General features: G+C 43.2%; 1 protein-coding gene across 1 annotated transcript; it reads left to right on the forward strand.

The window, feature by feature from the left end:
* The first annotated feature begins 7,928 nt into the window (after window positions 1-7,928).
* Window positions 7,929-11,046, forward strand: LOC147092542 (putative G protein-coupled receptor 139). Its single transcript, XM_085975737.1, has 2 exons — window positions 7,929-8,034; window positions 9,737-11,046. Exons 1-2 carry the CDS (start codon window positions 7,965-7,967, stop codon window positions 10,627-10,629), a joined length of 963 nt encoding a protein of 320 aa, XP_085831863.1. The 5' UTR covers window positions 7,929-7,964; the 3' UTR covers window positions 10,630-11,046.
* The last annotated feature ends 4,127 nt before the right edge of the window (window positions 11,047-15,173 follow it).

A 15,173-nucleotide genomic window follows, 5' to 3' on the forward strand; every position in this document is an offset into this window, starting at 1 on the left:
ACACCTGCCTCGCAAAGGGCAATGAAGCAGGGGAGGGTGTAGCCTCTGAGAAAATCTGAGGCCCGTTAGAAATGGTTGTGTATTGGAATCCCGAACTCTTCCTTTTACTTTTAAAGTTTTACCATTTACTGTAGATTACTTGAAGAGAAGAGAATACAGGGCTATGGGGAAAGAGCAGGGGAGTGGCATTAATGGGATAGCTCTGCCAAAGAGCATGATCGGCCAATAGCCTCCTTCTGTGCGATATCTTTCGATTATTCTGTGATTACGCGGCACCTACAAAGTTGTCTCTGGCACTTACAGTGAAGCAGAGGCCAGTTTTCAATCTTAAGCCAGCAATTATAATATGTAGCAAAAGGTGCCGCATTTTCATGCTGGTGACACTGCCGAAGGAATTCAGAGCTGGGGGTCGCTGTGAAAGCAACGTGTAAGGTTGCAAAAATATTCAGCCAACGTGGAGTTGGAACCAACGACTCTGAAATTAAGCTCTGATGCACTTCCGACTGAACTAGCCGGGCCTGGTTAAACATTCCGTCCATGTCGCTTATTACAGCGCGGCAGCTATTGGCTCCACCCCACTGGTTCAACTTGTTCTACAAACCACGGACCAAGTCCTCCTGAATTAAAAGGTGTATAAGGAAGTCAACCATCAAAACATTCATTGACCACAAGGGTTCAGGCAATGTTCTGATGGCCTTTTAATATCTATTGTCTATTTCCCGGTGTTTCCCGAAACTCTCTGTATCTCTAGCTGTGTTTTCCTGTGTGTGATGTCCCGCAGGTTGATTTTGAATGAATATCTGTGTTTGTGTCTGTTACATTAAATAAACGAGGGCATCAGGTGCTTCTCTCCATCACACTGGGGAACTAGTGAGACACACTTTAGAGCGATGTTCAATTTATGTGGAAAGCAAAGAAAACATGTGTGTATCTGGATTGGTCGAACACAATAAAAAGATTTGTTGTTGCAAACGATATTTTGGTGTCGCAATTGGACTGCTTACAACTCCTCAAATTATTAATTAATATTGTGCTAAATGTACTCTGCCCCTGCTGTGACCTGTGGGGATTGTCCATGTTCTGAGATGCTAGAACATGCAGTGTGAGGTGACTGAAAGGCCAGGTGTCAATTCCCGCTCTGAGTTCCACTGGAAGAGCCGGATAGTGTAACAGAGTGAGGACAGGACATTTATCGGAGTGGAACCGGGAGAATCTGCAGGACGTTGACATCGTTCTGTGGAGTCCACTGTCTTTGCACAGGCACGATGGGCCAAATGGGCTCATTCTGTGCTGTATCTTTCTCTGATGCTATGATTATGTGGCACCGACAACGTTATCTTAAGCACTTTCTTTGAGTATATTCAAGGCTGAGATAGATAAACTTTTGGACTTTGTTGGAATCTAGGGATATGGGGATCAGGCGGGAAGGTGGCGTTAAGGTAGACGATCATCCATGTTATTATTGAATGGCGGAGCAGGCTCGAAGTGCCATATGGCCTGGAGCGGGGATGTTTAGTGCTGCTGGGAGGTGTTGAGCTAGCTTGGCAGGGGGATGGGCACCAGCATATAGAAGTGGAAAAGAGAAATAAAAGAGAGAGTGTGTTGGATAGTGCTAGAGAAGAAAGTAATACCAGAGCCGGAAGTAGTACCATGTTGGATAGGACCAGACTAAAAGAGATTACAAAAATTCAAAAATGGGTTTAGAATGCATGTACATAAATGCACAAAGTGTGGTGAATAAAGCTGGTGAGGTACAAAGTAAATTCGCCATGTGTCAACATAATATCATGGCAATAACGGAAACGTGGCTTAAAATGGTGAGGACTGGACGATTAATATTCAAGGGTACAATGGTGTTCACAAAAGATAGGGAAGGACAAAGGGAGGTGGGGTGGCAGGGCTGATTAAGGAAGACATTGTAGTGTTGGGAAGGGAGGATGTTCTTGAGGGGACAAGGACAGAATGCATTTGTTTAGAGTTGAGGAGCAAAACGTGTAAGGTCATGCTATTGGGGATATTCTACAGGCCTCCAAAGAGTAAGAGGGAGGTAGAGGAGCAAATCTGCATAAAATCGCAGAGATATGCAAGAGCTAAAGATTGGTGATATTGGGGGAACTTAATTAAGCAAATATCCATTGGGATAATGCCAGAATAAAGGGAAAGAAGTGGTTGACATTTTTGAAATGTGTTCAGGAGAATTCCCTTGAACAATATGTTCTTGGCCCAACTAGGAAGGAAGCATTGCTGGATCAAGTGCTGGGGAATGAGGTGGGCCAGGTCGACCAAGTGGCTGTAGAAGAACACTTAGGTACGATTGATCATCGTATCATAAGATTTAGATTATCAATGGAGAGGAGCAAGGAGCAAACTAGCGTGGAACATCAAAACTGGAATAGAGCTAACTTCAATGGATTAAAATGGAAACAATGAGGGACAGGAAAAAATGTAATGGTATATTGGGTGGTCATTAAGGAGGAGAAGCTCCAAGTACAGTCTAGGTTCATTCCAACAAGAGGGAAGGGAAAAGGAACCAAAGCAAGGGCTCCTTGGATGACGAGGGAGATAGAGAAGAAGTTGAAACAAAAATCGTGGGTGTATGATGCATGGCAGGTGAATACTTCCAGAAGAACCAGACCAAATACAATAAGTTGAGAGGGGAACTGAAGATGAAAATTGGCAAAGAGAGAATATGAGAGTAGTATTCAGGTTAACATAAAAGGGAACTCAAAATTCTTCTACCGGCATGTAAACAGTAAGCGGGTAGTAAGTGATGGTGTGGAGCCTATTATGGACAAAGAAGGCGTTATATGCTTAGAGGTGCAAGGCAAGGCTAGAATACCCAATGAGTACTTTGTATCGGATATTACTAAGGAGGTGGATGCTGACGAAATATCAGTAGAAGTGGGATAGATAGAAGCAATGGAAGGGGTGAACGTTTATCAGACAGGTTGTACTAGAAAGGCTGGGTAAGCTGAAAGTGTATAAGTCGCCTGGTCCAGATGGCTTGCATCCCAGGTTGCTAAGTGGATTGGGGGAGGAGAGAGTGGAAGGGTTTGCCATAATTTTCCAATCTTCCCTAAATACTGGGGAGGTGCCTGAGGATTGGAAAGTGGCAAATGTGATACCATTGCTCAAGAAACTGTGTAAGGACAATCCCAGTAACTACAGCCGGCCAGTTTAACATCAGTGGTGGGGAAGGTTTTAGAAACAATAATCAAGGAAGAAATGAACGGGTACTTGGAGAGGTTTAAGCTAATTAAGGAGAACCAACACGGATTTGTAAAAGGCAGATCGTGTTTGATAAATCTAACTGAAATGTTGGATGAATTAACAGAGAGGATGGATGAAGGGAATGCAATAGATGTCTTCTACATGTATGTTCGGAAGGCATTTGACAACGTACCACATAGAAGACTGGTTAACAAACGTGATGTTCATAGAATAGGTGGGTCAGTGGCAGCTTGGATAATGAATTGGCTTAAGGAAATAAAACAGCGTGCTTAGGTGAATGGCTGTTTTTCACAATGCAGGATGTTAGACAGTGGTGTTCTCCAGGTGCCGGTGCTGGAGCCACTGCCTTTTTGATATATATAAATGACTTGTATATTGGAATACAGAGCAGAGTTTCTAAATGTGCCTATGTCACCAAACTTGGTGGTGTGGCTAACAGTGAGGATGATACCAACAGACTGCAGCATTACATAGAAAGTCTGGCAGAATGGCAGACAAGTGTCTGATAGAATTTAATGCAGGGAAGTGTGAGGTCTTACATTTTGGCAGAAGGAACAAGGAGAAGCATTATACAAGGAATGGCACAGTTTCAAATTGTGCACAGGGACCTGGGAGTTAATGTGCATAGATCCCTGAAGGTGGAAGAACATTTTGCGAGAGTGGTTAGCAAAGCATATGGACTCTTGTGCTTCATAAATAGAGGTTTTGAGGGAAACAGTAGAGAAGTTGTGCTGAACAGTTATAAAGCGCTGGGTAGGCCACAACTGGAGTGTTGCGTCCAGTTCTGGCCGCCAAACATTAGGAAGGATGTAAAGGCCCTTGAGCGGTTGCAGAGAAGATTTACAGAATGATTCCAGTGATGGGCGATCTTAGCTACAATGTCAGGTTGGAGAAGCTGCACTTGTTTCCATTAGAGCAAAGAAGGTTGAGGGGTGAATTGATAGAGGTTTACAAGATTATGAAGGCTTTGGATATGCTAGACAGGGAAAGGCTGTTTCCTCTAATTGGTGGTAAAAGGAATAGAGGACACATATTTAAGGTTTTGAGCAAGATCTGCAGGGGGACGTGAGGAAAAACATTTTACGCTGAGAGAAGTGATGACCAGGAACTCACTGCCGAAGGAAGTGGTGGAAGCAGAGACACTCTATGTTTTCAAGGGGAGACTGGATAGTCACTTGAGGGAAATAAACTTGCACGGCTATGGGGATGGAGCGGGGGAATGGTCCTGACTGAATTGCTCTACAGAGAGCCGGCACGGACTCGATGGGCCGAATGGCCTGCATCTGTGCCGTATGCGGCTATGAATATGACTCTATGACGCTATGAATCTCTGACACCTGTTCCAAATCCTTATGTTCTTATGTAGAGTAGGGTTATCAGAAATGTTAAAGTGTCGTTATCACCTCTAATGTTAGTTTATAGCCATCAACAATAATGTTAGACTAGGGTTGCCACCAAAAATGTTAGAGATTTCTGACCACCAGTAATGATAGTGTAGACTCGCCATCGGTAACATTACTGTTCGGTCACCACAAATAATGTTAGATTAAGGTCATCTCAAATGATACTAGTATATAGTCATCAGAAGAAAAGTTAGAGTGGTGTCACTACCAGTAACGCTAGAGTATAGACCTCACCAGTAGGATAACAACCAGCAATGCTAGAATAAAGTCTTCAAAACTTATATCAGTGTACGGCCATTACCATGAATGTTAGAGTAGGGTGATCACCATTAAATTTACAATAAGGCCACCACCAGTAATATTAGAATAGTGTTACCACCAGTAATGTTACATAAGAATCACCACCAGTAATGGTAGAGTACGATCACCGCCAGTAATATGAGAGTACGGACACCTGCATTAATTTTAGAGTAAAGACACAAACAGTAATGTTTCGGTAGGGTCACCACCACTTATGTTAGGGCAGAATCATCTCCAATTTAATTAGAGTAGAGTTGTCAACATTAATGTTACAGTAGGGGCATTACCAGTAAAGATACTGTAACATAGAAACATTGAAGATAGGAGCAGGAGTAGGCCATTCGGCCCCTCGAGCCTGTTCTGCCATTTAATGAGATCATGGCTGATCATCCAAATTCATTACCCTGCCCCTGCTTTCTCCCCATATCCCTTGATCTCTTTAGCCTTAAGAAATATATCTAACTCCTTCTTGAATATAGTTAATGAATTGGCCTCAATTGCCTTCTATGATAGAGAATTCCACATGATCACCAATCTCTGGGTGAAGAAATTCCTCGTCATCTCAGTCCTAAATGGCTTACCCCTTATCCTTAGACTGTGACCTCTGGTTCTGTACTCCCCCGCCATCGAGAACATCCTTCGTGCATCTAGTCTGTCTAGTCCTGTTAGAATATTATAAGTTTCAATGAGATCCCCTCTCATTCTTCTAAACTCTAGCGAATACAAGCCAAATCGACCTAATCTCTCTTCATACATTATTTCTGTCATCCCAGGTATCAGACTTGAATCTTCGCTGCACTCCCTCCATGGCAAGAACAACCTTCCTCAGATAAGCAGACCAAAACTGTACAGAATACTCAAGGTGTGGTCTCACCAACGCCCTGTACAACTGCAGCAAGACATCCTTGCTCCTGCACTCGAATTCCCTCACTATGAATGGCCACATACAATTTGCATTCTTAGCCGCCTGCTGCACATGCATGCTTACCTTCAGGGACTGGTGCACAAGGACACCCAGGTCTCGTTGCACTTCCCCTTTTCCCAATCTATTGTTGTTCCGATAATAATCTGCCTTCCTGTTTTTGCCACCAAATTGGATAACCTCGCATTTATCCACAATATACTGCATCTACCCAATCACCTAATCTGTCCAAAACGTACTGGAGATTCTCTGCATCCTCCTCACAGCACACACGCACACCCAGCTCTCTGTCGTCTGCAAACTTGGAGATATTACATCTAGTTCCCTCTTCTAGATCATTTATATATTTGTGAATAACTGGGGACATGGCAACGATCCCTGCGGCACGGTCATCACCAGTACCGTTACATGTTATTTCACCTCCAGTAATATTAGAGTAAGGTCACTGTCAACAAAGTTAGAGTAGAGTCACCACCAATAATGTTAGTGCAGGGTGTCCACCAGTAATGTAGGAGTAGAGTCACAACCAGTAATGTTAGAGAAGAATCAACACAAGTTATGTTAAAGTACCGTCACCACCAGTGAAGTTAGAGTAGGGTCTCCAACGTTAATGTTAGAGTAGAATCAGCACCATTAATGTTAGATTAGGGTCAGCACCAGTAATGTTAGAGTATGGTCACCACCAGTAATGTTAGAGTAGTGTGACCATCGGTAATGCTAGAGTAGGGTCACTCTAGTTAATGTTAAGGTAGCGTCAGCAGCAGTAATGTTGGAGGTGAGTCACCAAAGTAATGTTAAAATAGGGCCACCGCCAGTAATGTTAGACTACTGCCACCACCCGTAATGCTAGAGCAGGGTCACTACCAGTAACTTTAGAGTAGAGTCACCACCGGTAAAGTTAGAGTAGAGTCACTACCAATAATGATCGTGTACGGTCACCAAAATTAATGTTAGAATAAGTTCACCACCAGTAATGTTAGAGTAAGGTCACTGCCAGCAATGATAGAGCAGGCTCACCACAAATAATGTTAGTGTTGGCTCACAGCTAGTAATGATTGAGTAGATTCACCACCATTAATGTAAGAGTAGGGTCAGCACCAGTAATGTCATAGTAGTGTCACCACCAGTAATGTTACAGTTGGGGCACGACCAGTAACGTTAGAGTGGGGTCTCCACCAGCAATGATAGAGTAGAGTCGCTACCATTAATGTTTGTGAAGGGTCACCACCAGTAATGTTAGCGTACAGTCACCAGCAGTAATGTTAGAGTAGTGTCACCACCAGTAATGTTTGAAGAGCTTCACCACCAGCAATGTTAGCGTAGAATCACCACCACTAATGTTAGCGTTGGTTCCCCACCAGTAATGTTAGAGCAGGGTCACCACCAGTAATGTTAGAGTAGTGTCACCAGCATTAATGTTAGAGTAGGGTCACCACCAGCATTGTTTGAGTATGGCCACCACCAGCAATATTAGATTAAGATTACCAGCAATAATGATAGCGTATGCCCTCATCAGTATTTCTGGAATTGGATTACCAGCGGTACTGTGAGAGTATAATCACCACCAGTAACGGTAGCATAGTATCAGCGCCATTAATGTCAGCGTAGCGTCATCACCATTAATATCAAAGTAGGGTAACGGCCAGCAATGTTAGAGAGAAGTTAGCACTAGTGATGGTATCGGTGAATCATCACCAGTATTGTCAGCGATAAATCATTGCCAGTAATAATAAAGCGGAGTCATCACTAGGTAACATTACAGTAAAAAAAACAAATTTAGGTTATGCAATAGATGAGTGAAGTTTTCACCAAATAAATTTGTGACCTCAAGAGCCTAACGCAGAGTCCAGGAGGGATGTTCCATTCAGCGTTCAGGGACCATGCGCAGGGCACATTCCCTCTGGGATTACTCTCCGTACAATTTCCCCACTGGCGGCCCGGCGCTCTGAAGCGGAAAATCGTCCCTTGTTTGTTACGTGACTTATTGTGTAACCTGTTTTTCTGACCTGGGCTCCGATTGTTCTATAAATGGGGATCATTTACCGATCTCAGATACATTCCAGTCGAAACAGTAAAGCTGGACAGATTTTGCAGTTTTTAAAAAAAAAATGGAATTGCCAACAATTCTAAAGATAAAGCAAATTTATTACCCAGTTCTCGCAACCTTTGGGGCTCCCGGTAAGTCAATGTATTCTGTTGCCTAATAGGTGTTGATATCTCAGTGTTAAAGTAACAGATTCCGAGAATGTATCATTGCTTAGTCATTGATCCACCGGGATCAGTCAGTGAATATCAGCGGGAACCCTATCAGTCCGCGGTGGCGCCGAGGCGCTCTTCTGGTCGCTCGATCGTTGCCACCGGAAGCTCAACTTTGCTCCGCTTACTGAGGGAGGGCGATGCTGATTCCCCGGCCCCTCCAATTGTACAGCGATCAATAAAGAATGTGCTGCTTAGTATCCATGTTAATCATTTCATCTGTACCATTGTTCCCTGTCTACATTAAGTTGATAATTCCTCGTATTGCAGCCACCTCCACCCATCAGAGGACTGTGAACGATATTTAGAGCAAAAGTTGCCGCTCATGGAGCTGCTCCACTCCGCTCGGCTTAAAATAACCTTCGCGGCTCCACCAGCCCCCACTCTGTTACTGAGCAATTTCCTTGGGGCGATTATCATAAATATAAAAGGCGCAGAGGTTCGACCTTCATGGAATGTTTGTGTCTCAGCTGAATGTATTATTTGAATTCATATCTTTCCAATAACTGTTTCTAAATATATTGAATACAGCTGACATCTGATGCCGCTCCCGAGATCCCCTACGCCAATTAAACGGATGAGATTAAATGTAAAATTCCATCGATTGCTCGCTGGGGCCGCTGTAGTAACGCATCAAATTGGCTCGGTGCATCACATGGTCCCAGCCCCACAGCGGGAAGGTTTCAGTGCTCCGCACAGCAAATTAAATATGTGTTTGGATGTATGTAAGGCAATCCGATTCTTTATTGTCTATGAATATGAACAAGTTATAGAACCATTATAAGGTTGCCCTGTAAGGGAATTTAAACTGTAAATGTACCGTCCCTTCAAGGTATTGCGGCTTGAGCTGGACCGCAGCGTTAAAGTATGATTTTTTTTCAATTTGCTTATGAGATGTGGGCGACGGTGGCAAGGCCAGGATTTATTGCCCATTCCTAGTTGCTCTTGAGAAGGTGGTAGTGAGCCACCTTATTGAACCACTGCAGTCCATGTGGTGAAGGTACTCCCAAAGTACTGTTAGGTAGGGAGTTCCAAGATTTAGTTCCAGTGACGAAGAAGGATTGGCAATATACTTAATGGAGTCTCAATGGATTTCAAACGAAAGATTTCAGCATGAATCGTTAACTTTGTTTCCCTATGCAAAGATGATGCTTATCCTGCTGAGTATTTAAAGCATTTTCTGATTTTATGCATGAATATAGTGTCAGTGGCAATGGCGATGGAGGTTCAGTGAGAAGAGACGTATCATGAATGGCTGATCACCCGTTTCACATTATCGCCGAAAGTCAAATTTCCCTTCCGATGAGCCATCAGTTTCTGGGTGTCGGTGGTGATGGGGGTCTCTATCCATTACCATTGCCGATAATGAATAAGAGTGACCTTCCCAGCACCAACGTCCACCCAACGCCTTTACACAGTCTGACTGAAGTGTGCTGGAATGCCGGCGCATGCTCACTCCGACGATATTGAGTGTTTAATAATTACTTTCGTTTGAAAAGGTATATTGTCAACGCTCGTCCATATAATAACACTGAGTAGGAACACATTAGTTCATCAGCCCACAAAACGCTGCAAGATTTATCCGAGTGTCCCCATTACTTACTCTTGGCCCTCTTTCTTACAGCGAACCTATTGACAATGGTGATTCTCTCCAGAGGAAAATGCGGCCTTTCCAAATGTATCTCGGTCTACATGGCGGCAATGGCAACAGCAGATCTATTGGTCATGATCATCAATGTAATCGTATATCACATTTTGAGTAAACATTTCCCATATTCCTTCCTGTCCTACACTGCCGTTTGTAAGTTAATGATGTACATGTCTTGTACCAACTTGGATATGTCGGTGTGGTTTACCGTCTCCTTCACATTTGACCGATTTGTAGCTATATGTTGTCAGAAGTTTAAAACAAAGTATTGCACAGCGAGAACTGCGGCCTCGGTTATAACAGCAATCTCTGTCCTGAGCTATTTAGAGAACATCCCCTATTTGTTTGCATATGAACACAAACGAATAGTTAACAATGTTCCCTGGGGATTCCGCCCCAGTGTGGCCTTTTTTTCATCGCCTGCAGGTGTAGCCTATTTCCGCTTACAAAGTATTTTAATCCCATGGCTTCCTTTTGTTTTGCTATTACTGTTTAATTGTTTGACAGTCAGACGTATTTTAATGGCCAGTAGAGCCCGCAGGGGACTCCGGGGTCATAGCAGTGAGAATCAGAGCGATCCAGAGATGGAGAGCCGAAGGAAATCCATCATTTTACTGTTCACTGTATCGGCCAGTTTTGTATTGTTGTGGCTGACAGCTGCCGTGAGTTTTGTAGTTAACAACCTGGCCGTTCATCGCCGAGGCGATTATACATCTCCTGCTTACATCGCCTCTGAAACCGGATATCTTCTCATGTATTTGAGTTCCTGTACAAACACGTGTATTTATGCAGCTACCCAAACTAAATTCAGGGGAGAGCTGAAGAAGCTGGTGAAATCTACATGGAGGTTTGTTCCGAATTTGATTTAAAAAATGATAAAACAAACCAAAGCTGCCTGTCCTAACGATTTATATTGCATTTCAGAATGTCTGTCTTTCCGTTACGAAGAAAATGGTTTGTTGTTGTGAAAAAAAACAGGTATCACGAAATATTTCTTCCACTGTGTGCCGTGTGCTTGATGTCTGCTGCTTTCCCCTGGCGAACAAAATCGGTTCCCTAAAACAGCGTAAATCCCGCTCAAGATTTCAAATAAAGCTGTTGGACTATAACCTGGTGTTGTGTGACTTCTTACATTTGTCCACCCCAGTCCAACTCCGGCATCTCCACACCAGGACTATAACCTGGTGTTGTGTGACTTCTTACATTTGTCCACCCCAGTCCAACTCCGGCATCTCCACACCAGGACTATAACCTGGTGTTGTGTGACTTCTTACATTTTCCACCCCAGTCCAACTCCGGCATCTCCACACCAGGACTATAACCTGGTGTTGTGTGACTTCTTACATTTGTCCACCCCAATCCAACTCCGGCATCTCCACACCAGAACTATAACCTGGTGTTGTGTGACTTCTTACATTTGTCCTCCCCAGTCCAACTCCGGCATCTCCACACCAGGACTATAACCTGGTGTTGTGTGATTTCTTACATTTGTCCTCCCCAGTCCAACTCCGGCATCTCCACACCAAGATTCAAAGAGAACAGTCCTGACTGATCTTCTGCAGTGGAGTAGAACATGGGGGTGTCAGCGTTAACTTGCTCACACCGCAGGCACTGGAATGCGACGCCCCCAGTTTAATTAACAGGTGGGTGTTTGATATCTGCTGCTTTCCCCGGGTGAACATAATCAATTCCCGCTAAAACAGCGCCCGTCCCGCTCAAGATTCAAAGAGATTTCATATCAATGCCAGTTGTTGTTGTATTCTAATTGATAAGAGATTGTTTGATGAGATCAGAACTCCATTATCAACAATAACAGGATTCGCAAATGATGCTGGCTAATAAGCCCATAAAAGCAAACCAAGCACTAGTGGTTATTTCTAGAGGAATAGAGTTGCAAAGCAGTTACATTATGTTAAACTTGTATCGAACCTTGGTTTGACCACACTTAGAGAACTGCGCACATCCCTGGTCTCCATTTTATTAACAAGAATATAAAGACAATGGAGAAGGTATAAATAAAGATTTACTGGGATGATACGAGAACTGAGAGTGTATACCCATCAGAAAAGATTGGACAGGCTGGGGACCTTTTCCCTAGAAAAGAAAAGGCTGAGGGGTGACCTGATAGAGGTCTTTTAGATTATGAAAGGGTTTCATTGGCAGACGTAGGGAGGGTGTTTCCACTTGTGGGGGAGACCAGAACTACGGACTATAAATATAAGATAGTCACTAATAATTCCAATAGGGAATTCAGGAGAATCTTCGTTACCCAGAGAGTGGTGGGAATGAGGAACTCGCTACCACATGGAATAGTTGAGCAGAATAACATAGATGTATTTAAGGGGAAGCTGGAAAGGTACCTATGGGAGAAAGAGATAGGATATGTTGATGGGGTTAGAGGAGGAGCGGTGGAAGGATGCTCGTGTGGAGCATAAACACCAGCATGAACCTGTTGTGCCGAATGGCCTGTTTCTCTGCTGCAAATACTATGTAATACTCTGAAAGAGCAGGCATGACTGAGCTTCAGCAGTGGAGTACAACACGTGGGCGTCAGCGTTAACTTCCTCACACCGCGGGTACTGGAATGAGACGCTCAGTTTAATTAACAGGTAAAGTTTTCTATAATATAGAAACAATGTATTACAATGGTGGTTATTTGTAATTCTGTAATCTCGGTGTGAATGTTGCAGGCGCTGGTCTCCCCATCAGACTCCGCCCCCCCTTGTCTCCTGGACCAATAGAACGGGGCCCTGTCTCCTGATCAGTGTCTAATGATGGAGACAGTAGGAACTTGAGTCGTCAATGTAAAACTAGACATCTTTGATTCTTTGTTCACAGATATTTACTGAAAATCTCAACTGGAATGCTACAACAGGAGGAGAGACTATTCGACCCAACCAGTGCTAGACGGCGTTTACCCTCCACCCTAACAATTAGTTCCAATCACTTTACCTGCCAGGTCTCAACATCCCTTCAACCTATTTTTATTCATCCATCTATCGTTATTGATAAAGGATAAGTAAATTAATTCTCCTCGTAAGAAGTTGAATTTTAACTTTAATATAATGATGTAATACAGAATTCTATCGATTCCCACGTAGCGGGACTGAGAACAATGTATGAAACGAGCTGTAATGAGTATTTGCAATTTTTAAAAGCCGAAGATACTGAGCTCAGAACCGAATACTTTTGACTCGATCATCAAAACCATCAACAGGTGTGGCTGTAATTTGTGCCTTTTAAGTGTGTGTTTAAGTACTATTGCATATACTGCGTGCTGAATAAACCAATGACACCTCACTTTAAAGTTCAAGAACCTTATTGAAAGCCTCACTCTAACAATAGCCTCAGTACTTTAAATATGAATGGGCTTCATTTATTAATTGTGTTTAACTGTCCCTTTACCCGTCAGTTTCTAACGTCCCGCGTCATCCTGAGGTTCTCCAAAAGCCAAACGTCACATGGTTTCATTTCCCCGTGGACCCCAAGCTCTACTAATCAGCTGGCATCCAACTTCTGTGGGAAGTGGTGATGAGTTCTGGCTATTCTGTGGAAAAAGGCACATTCTCACTTAACAGGATTGAGCTGATCAACGCTATTTAAGGGAGGAGTCAGACAGCAGGCCGGGATTTTAATTCTATCAGGCAAGGATACATCTGAACCCAGCTCCAATCGTGAGAAGGCGATGTGTAATCAACCACATCATCTAATGACAACATGTAAAATAGGCATGAACAAGTTAACCATTGGTGTTCAGGAAAGAAAGGGAAAGAAAGAAAGGAGGTGGAGTGGCGGTATTGATTAAGGAGAATATTAAAATACTGGAGAGCGGATGTCCTGGAAGGGTCAGGTCAGAATCTACTTGGTTAGAGTTAAGAAACAATAGAGGTGCCATTACATTACTAGGTGTGATCTATAGGCCACCAACTAGTGGGAGGATATAGAAGAGCAAATTTGCAGGTAAATTACAGAGTGGTGCAAGAACTATAGATTATTGACAATGGAGACTTCAATTATCCTAATATAGACTGAGATAGTAATAGTTTAAAGGGCAGAGAGGGGGAAGAATTTCTGAAGTGTGTTCTTTCTTGATCAGCACGCTTCTGGCTCAATGAAGGAGTAATTGCTTCATCTGGTTCTGGGGAAAGAGATGGTCAAGTGGAGCAATTGTCATTAGGGGCATATTTAGGGAACAGTGATCATAGTATCAGAAGGTTCAGATTAGATATGGAAAAGGACAGGAAGCAATCTAGAGTGAAAATACTTAATTGGAGCAACACCAATTTCAGTGGGATGGTGAATGGATCTGGCCCGAGTAAATTGGAATCAAATATTGGCAGGCAAAACTGAAATTGAATAATGGACCTTTAAAGAGGAGATGGTTCGGGTATGGTCGAGGTACATTCCCACGAGGGGGGGAGGTTTAGTAACTACAATCAGAGGTCCATGGATGATGAAAGAGATAGAGAGTAAGATGAAGCAGAAAAAGAGCGCATATGGCAGATGTTAGGCTGAGATACATCTAATAATCAGGCTGAATATAGAAAGTTCATAGGGAAAGTGAAAAGGAAATACAAGGGTCAAAGAGAGAGTGTGATAAATAATGGCAGCTAAAATTAAAGGGAATCAAAAGGTCCTCTATAGGCATATAAATAGTAAACGGGTATTATGTGGAGCGGTGGGGTGATTAGAGACCAAAGAGGAGACCTACGCATGGAGGCAGCGGGATTTGCTGAAGTACAAAATGAGTACATTGCATCTATCTATACCAAGGAAGAAAATGCTGACAAAGTCACAGCGAAAGAGGAGGTAGTTGAGATATTGGATGGGATTTTAAAAATTGATAAAGTGGAGGTGCTAGAAAGGCTGGCTGTACTTAAAGTAGATACGTCACCATGTCCAGATGGGATGCATCCTAGAATGCTGAGGGAGGTAATGGTGTAAATTGCAGAGGTACTGGCCATAATCTGCCAATCCTCTTTAGATACAAGGGTGATGCCAGATGAAAGGAGAATTGCAAATGTTATACCCTTGTTCAAAAAAGGCTGTAAGGATAAACCCAGCAACTACAGACCAGCCAGTTTAACCCCGATAGTGGGGACGCTTTTAGAAACGATAGTCCGGGACATAAGTAACAGTCACTTGGACAAGTGTGGATTAACTAACGAAAGCCAGCACGGATTTGTCAAAGGCAAATCGTGTTTAACTAACTTGCTAAGTTTTTTGATGAGGTAACAGAGGGTTGATGAGGGCAATGCGGTTGATGTGGTTTACATGGACTTCCAAAAGGCCTTTGATAATAGGATTGCCAGAAAAGTTGAAGCTCATGGAATAAAAGGGACAGTGGCAGCATGGATACGACATTGGCCAAGTGACAGTACACAGAGAGTAGTGGTGAAAGGTTGTTACTCGG

This window comes from Somniosus microcephalus, unplaced genomic scaffold, assembly GCF_052327205.1.
Source record: "Somniosus microcephalus isolate GS21.2 unplaced genomic scaffold, FLI_Smic_1.0 unresolved_chr2, whole genome shotgun sequence".
Classification (NCBI taxonomy): Eukaryota; Metazoa; Chordata; class Chondrichthyes; order Squaliformes; family Somniosidae; genus Somniosus; species Somniosus microcephalus.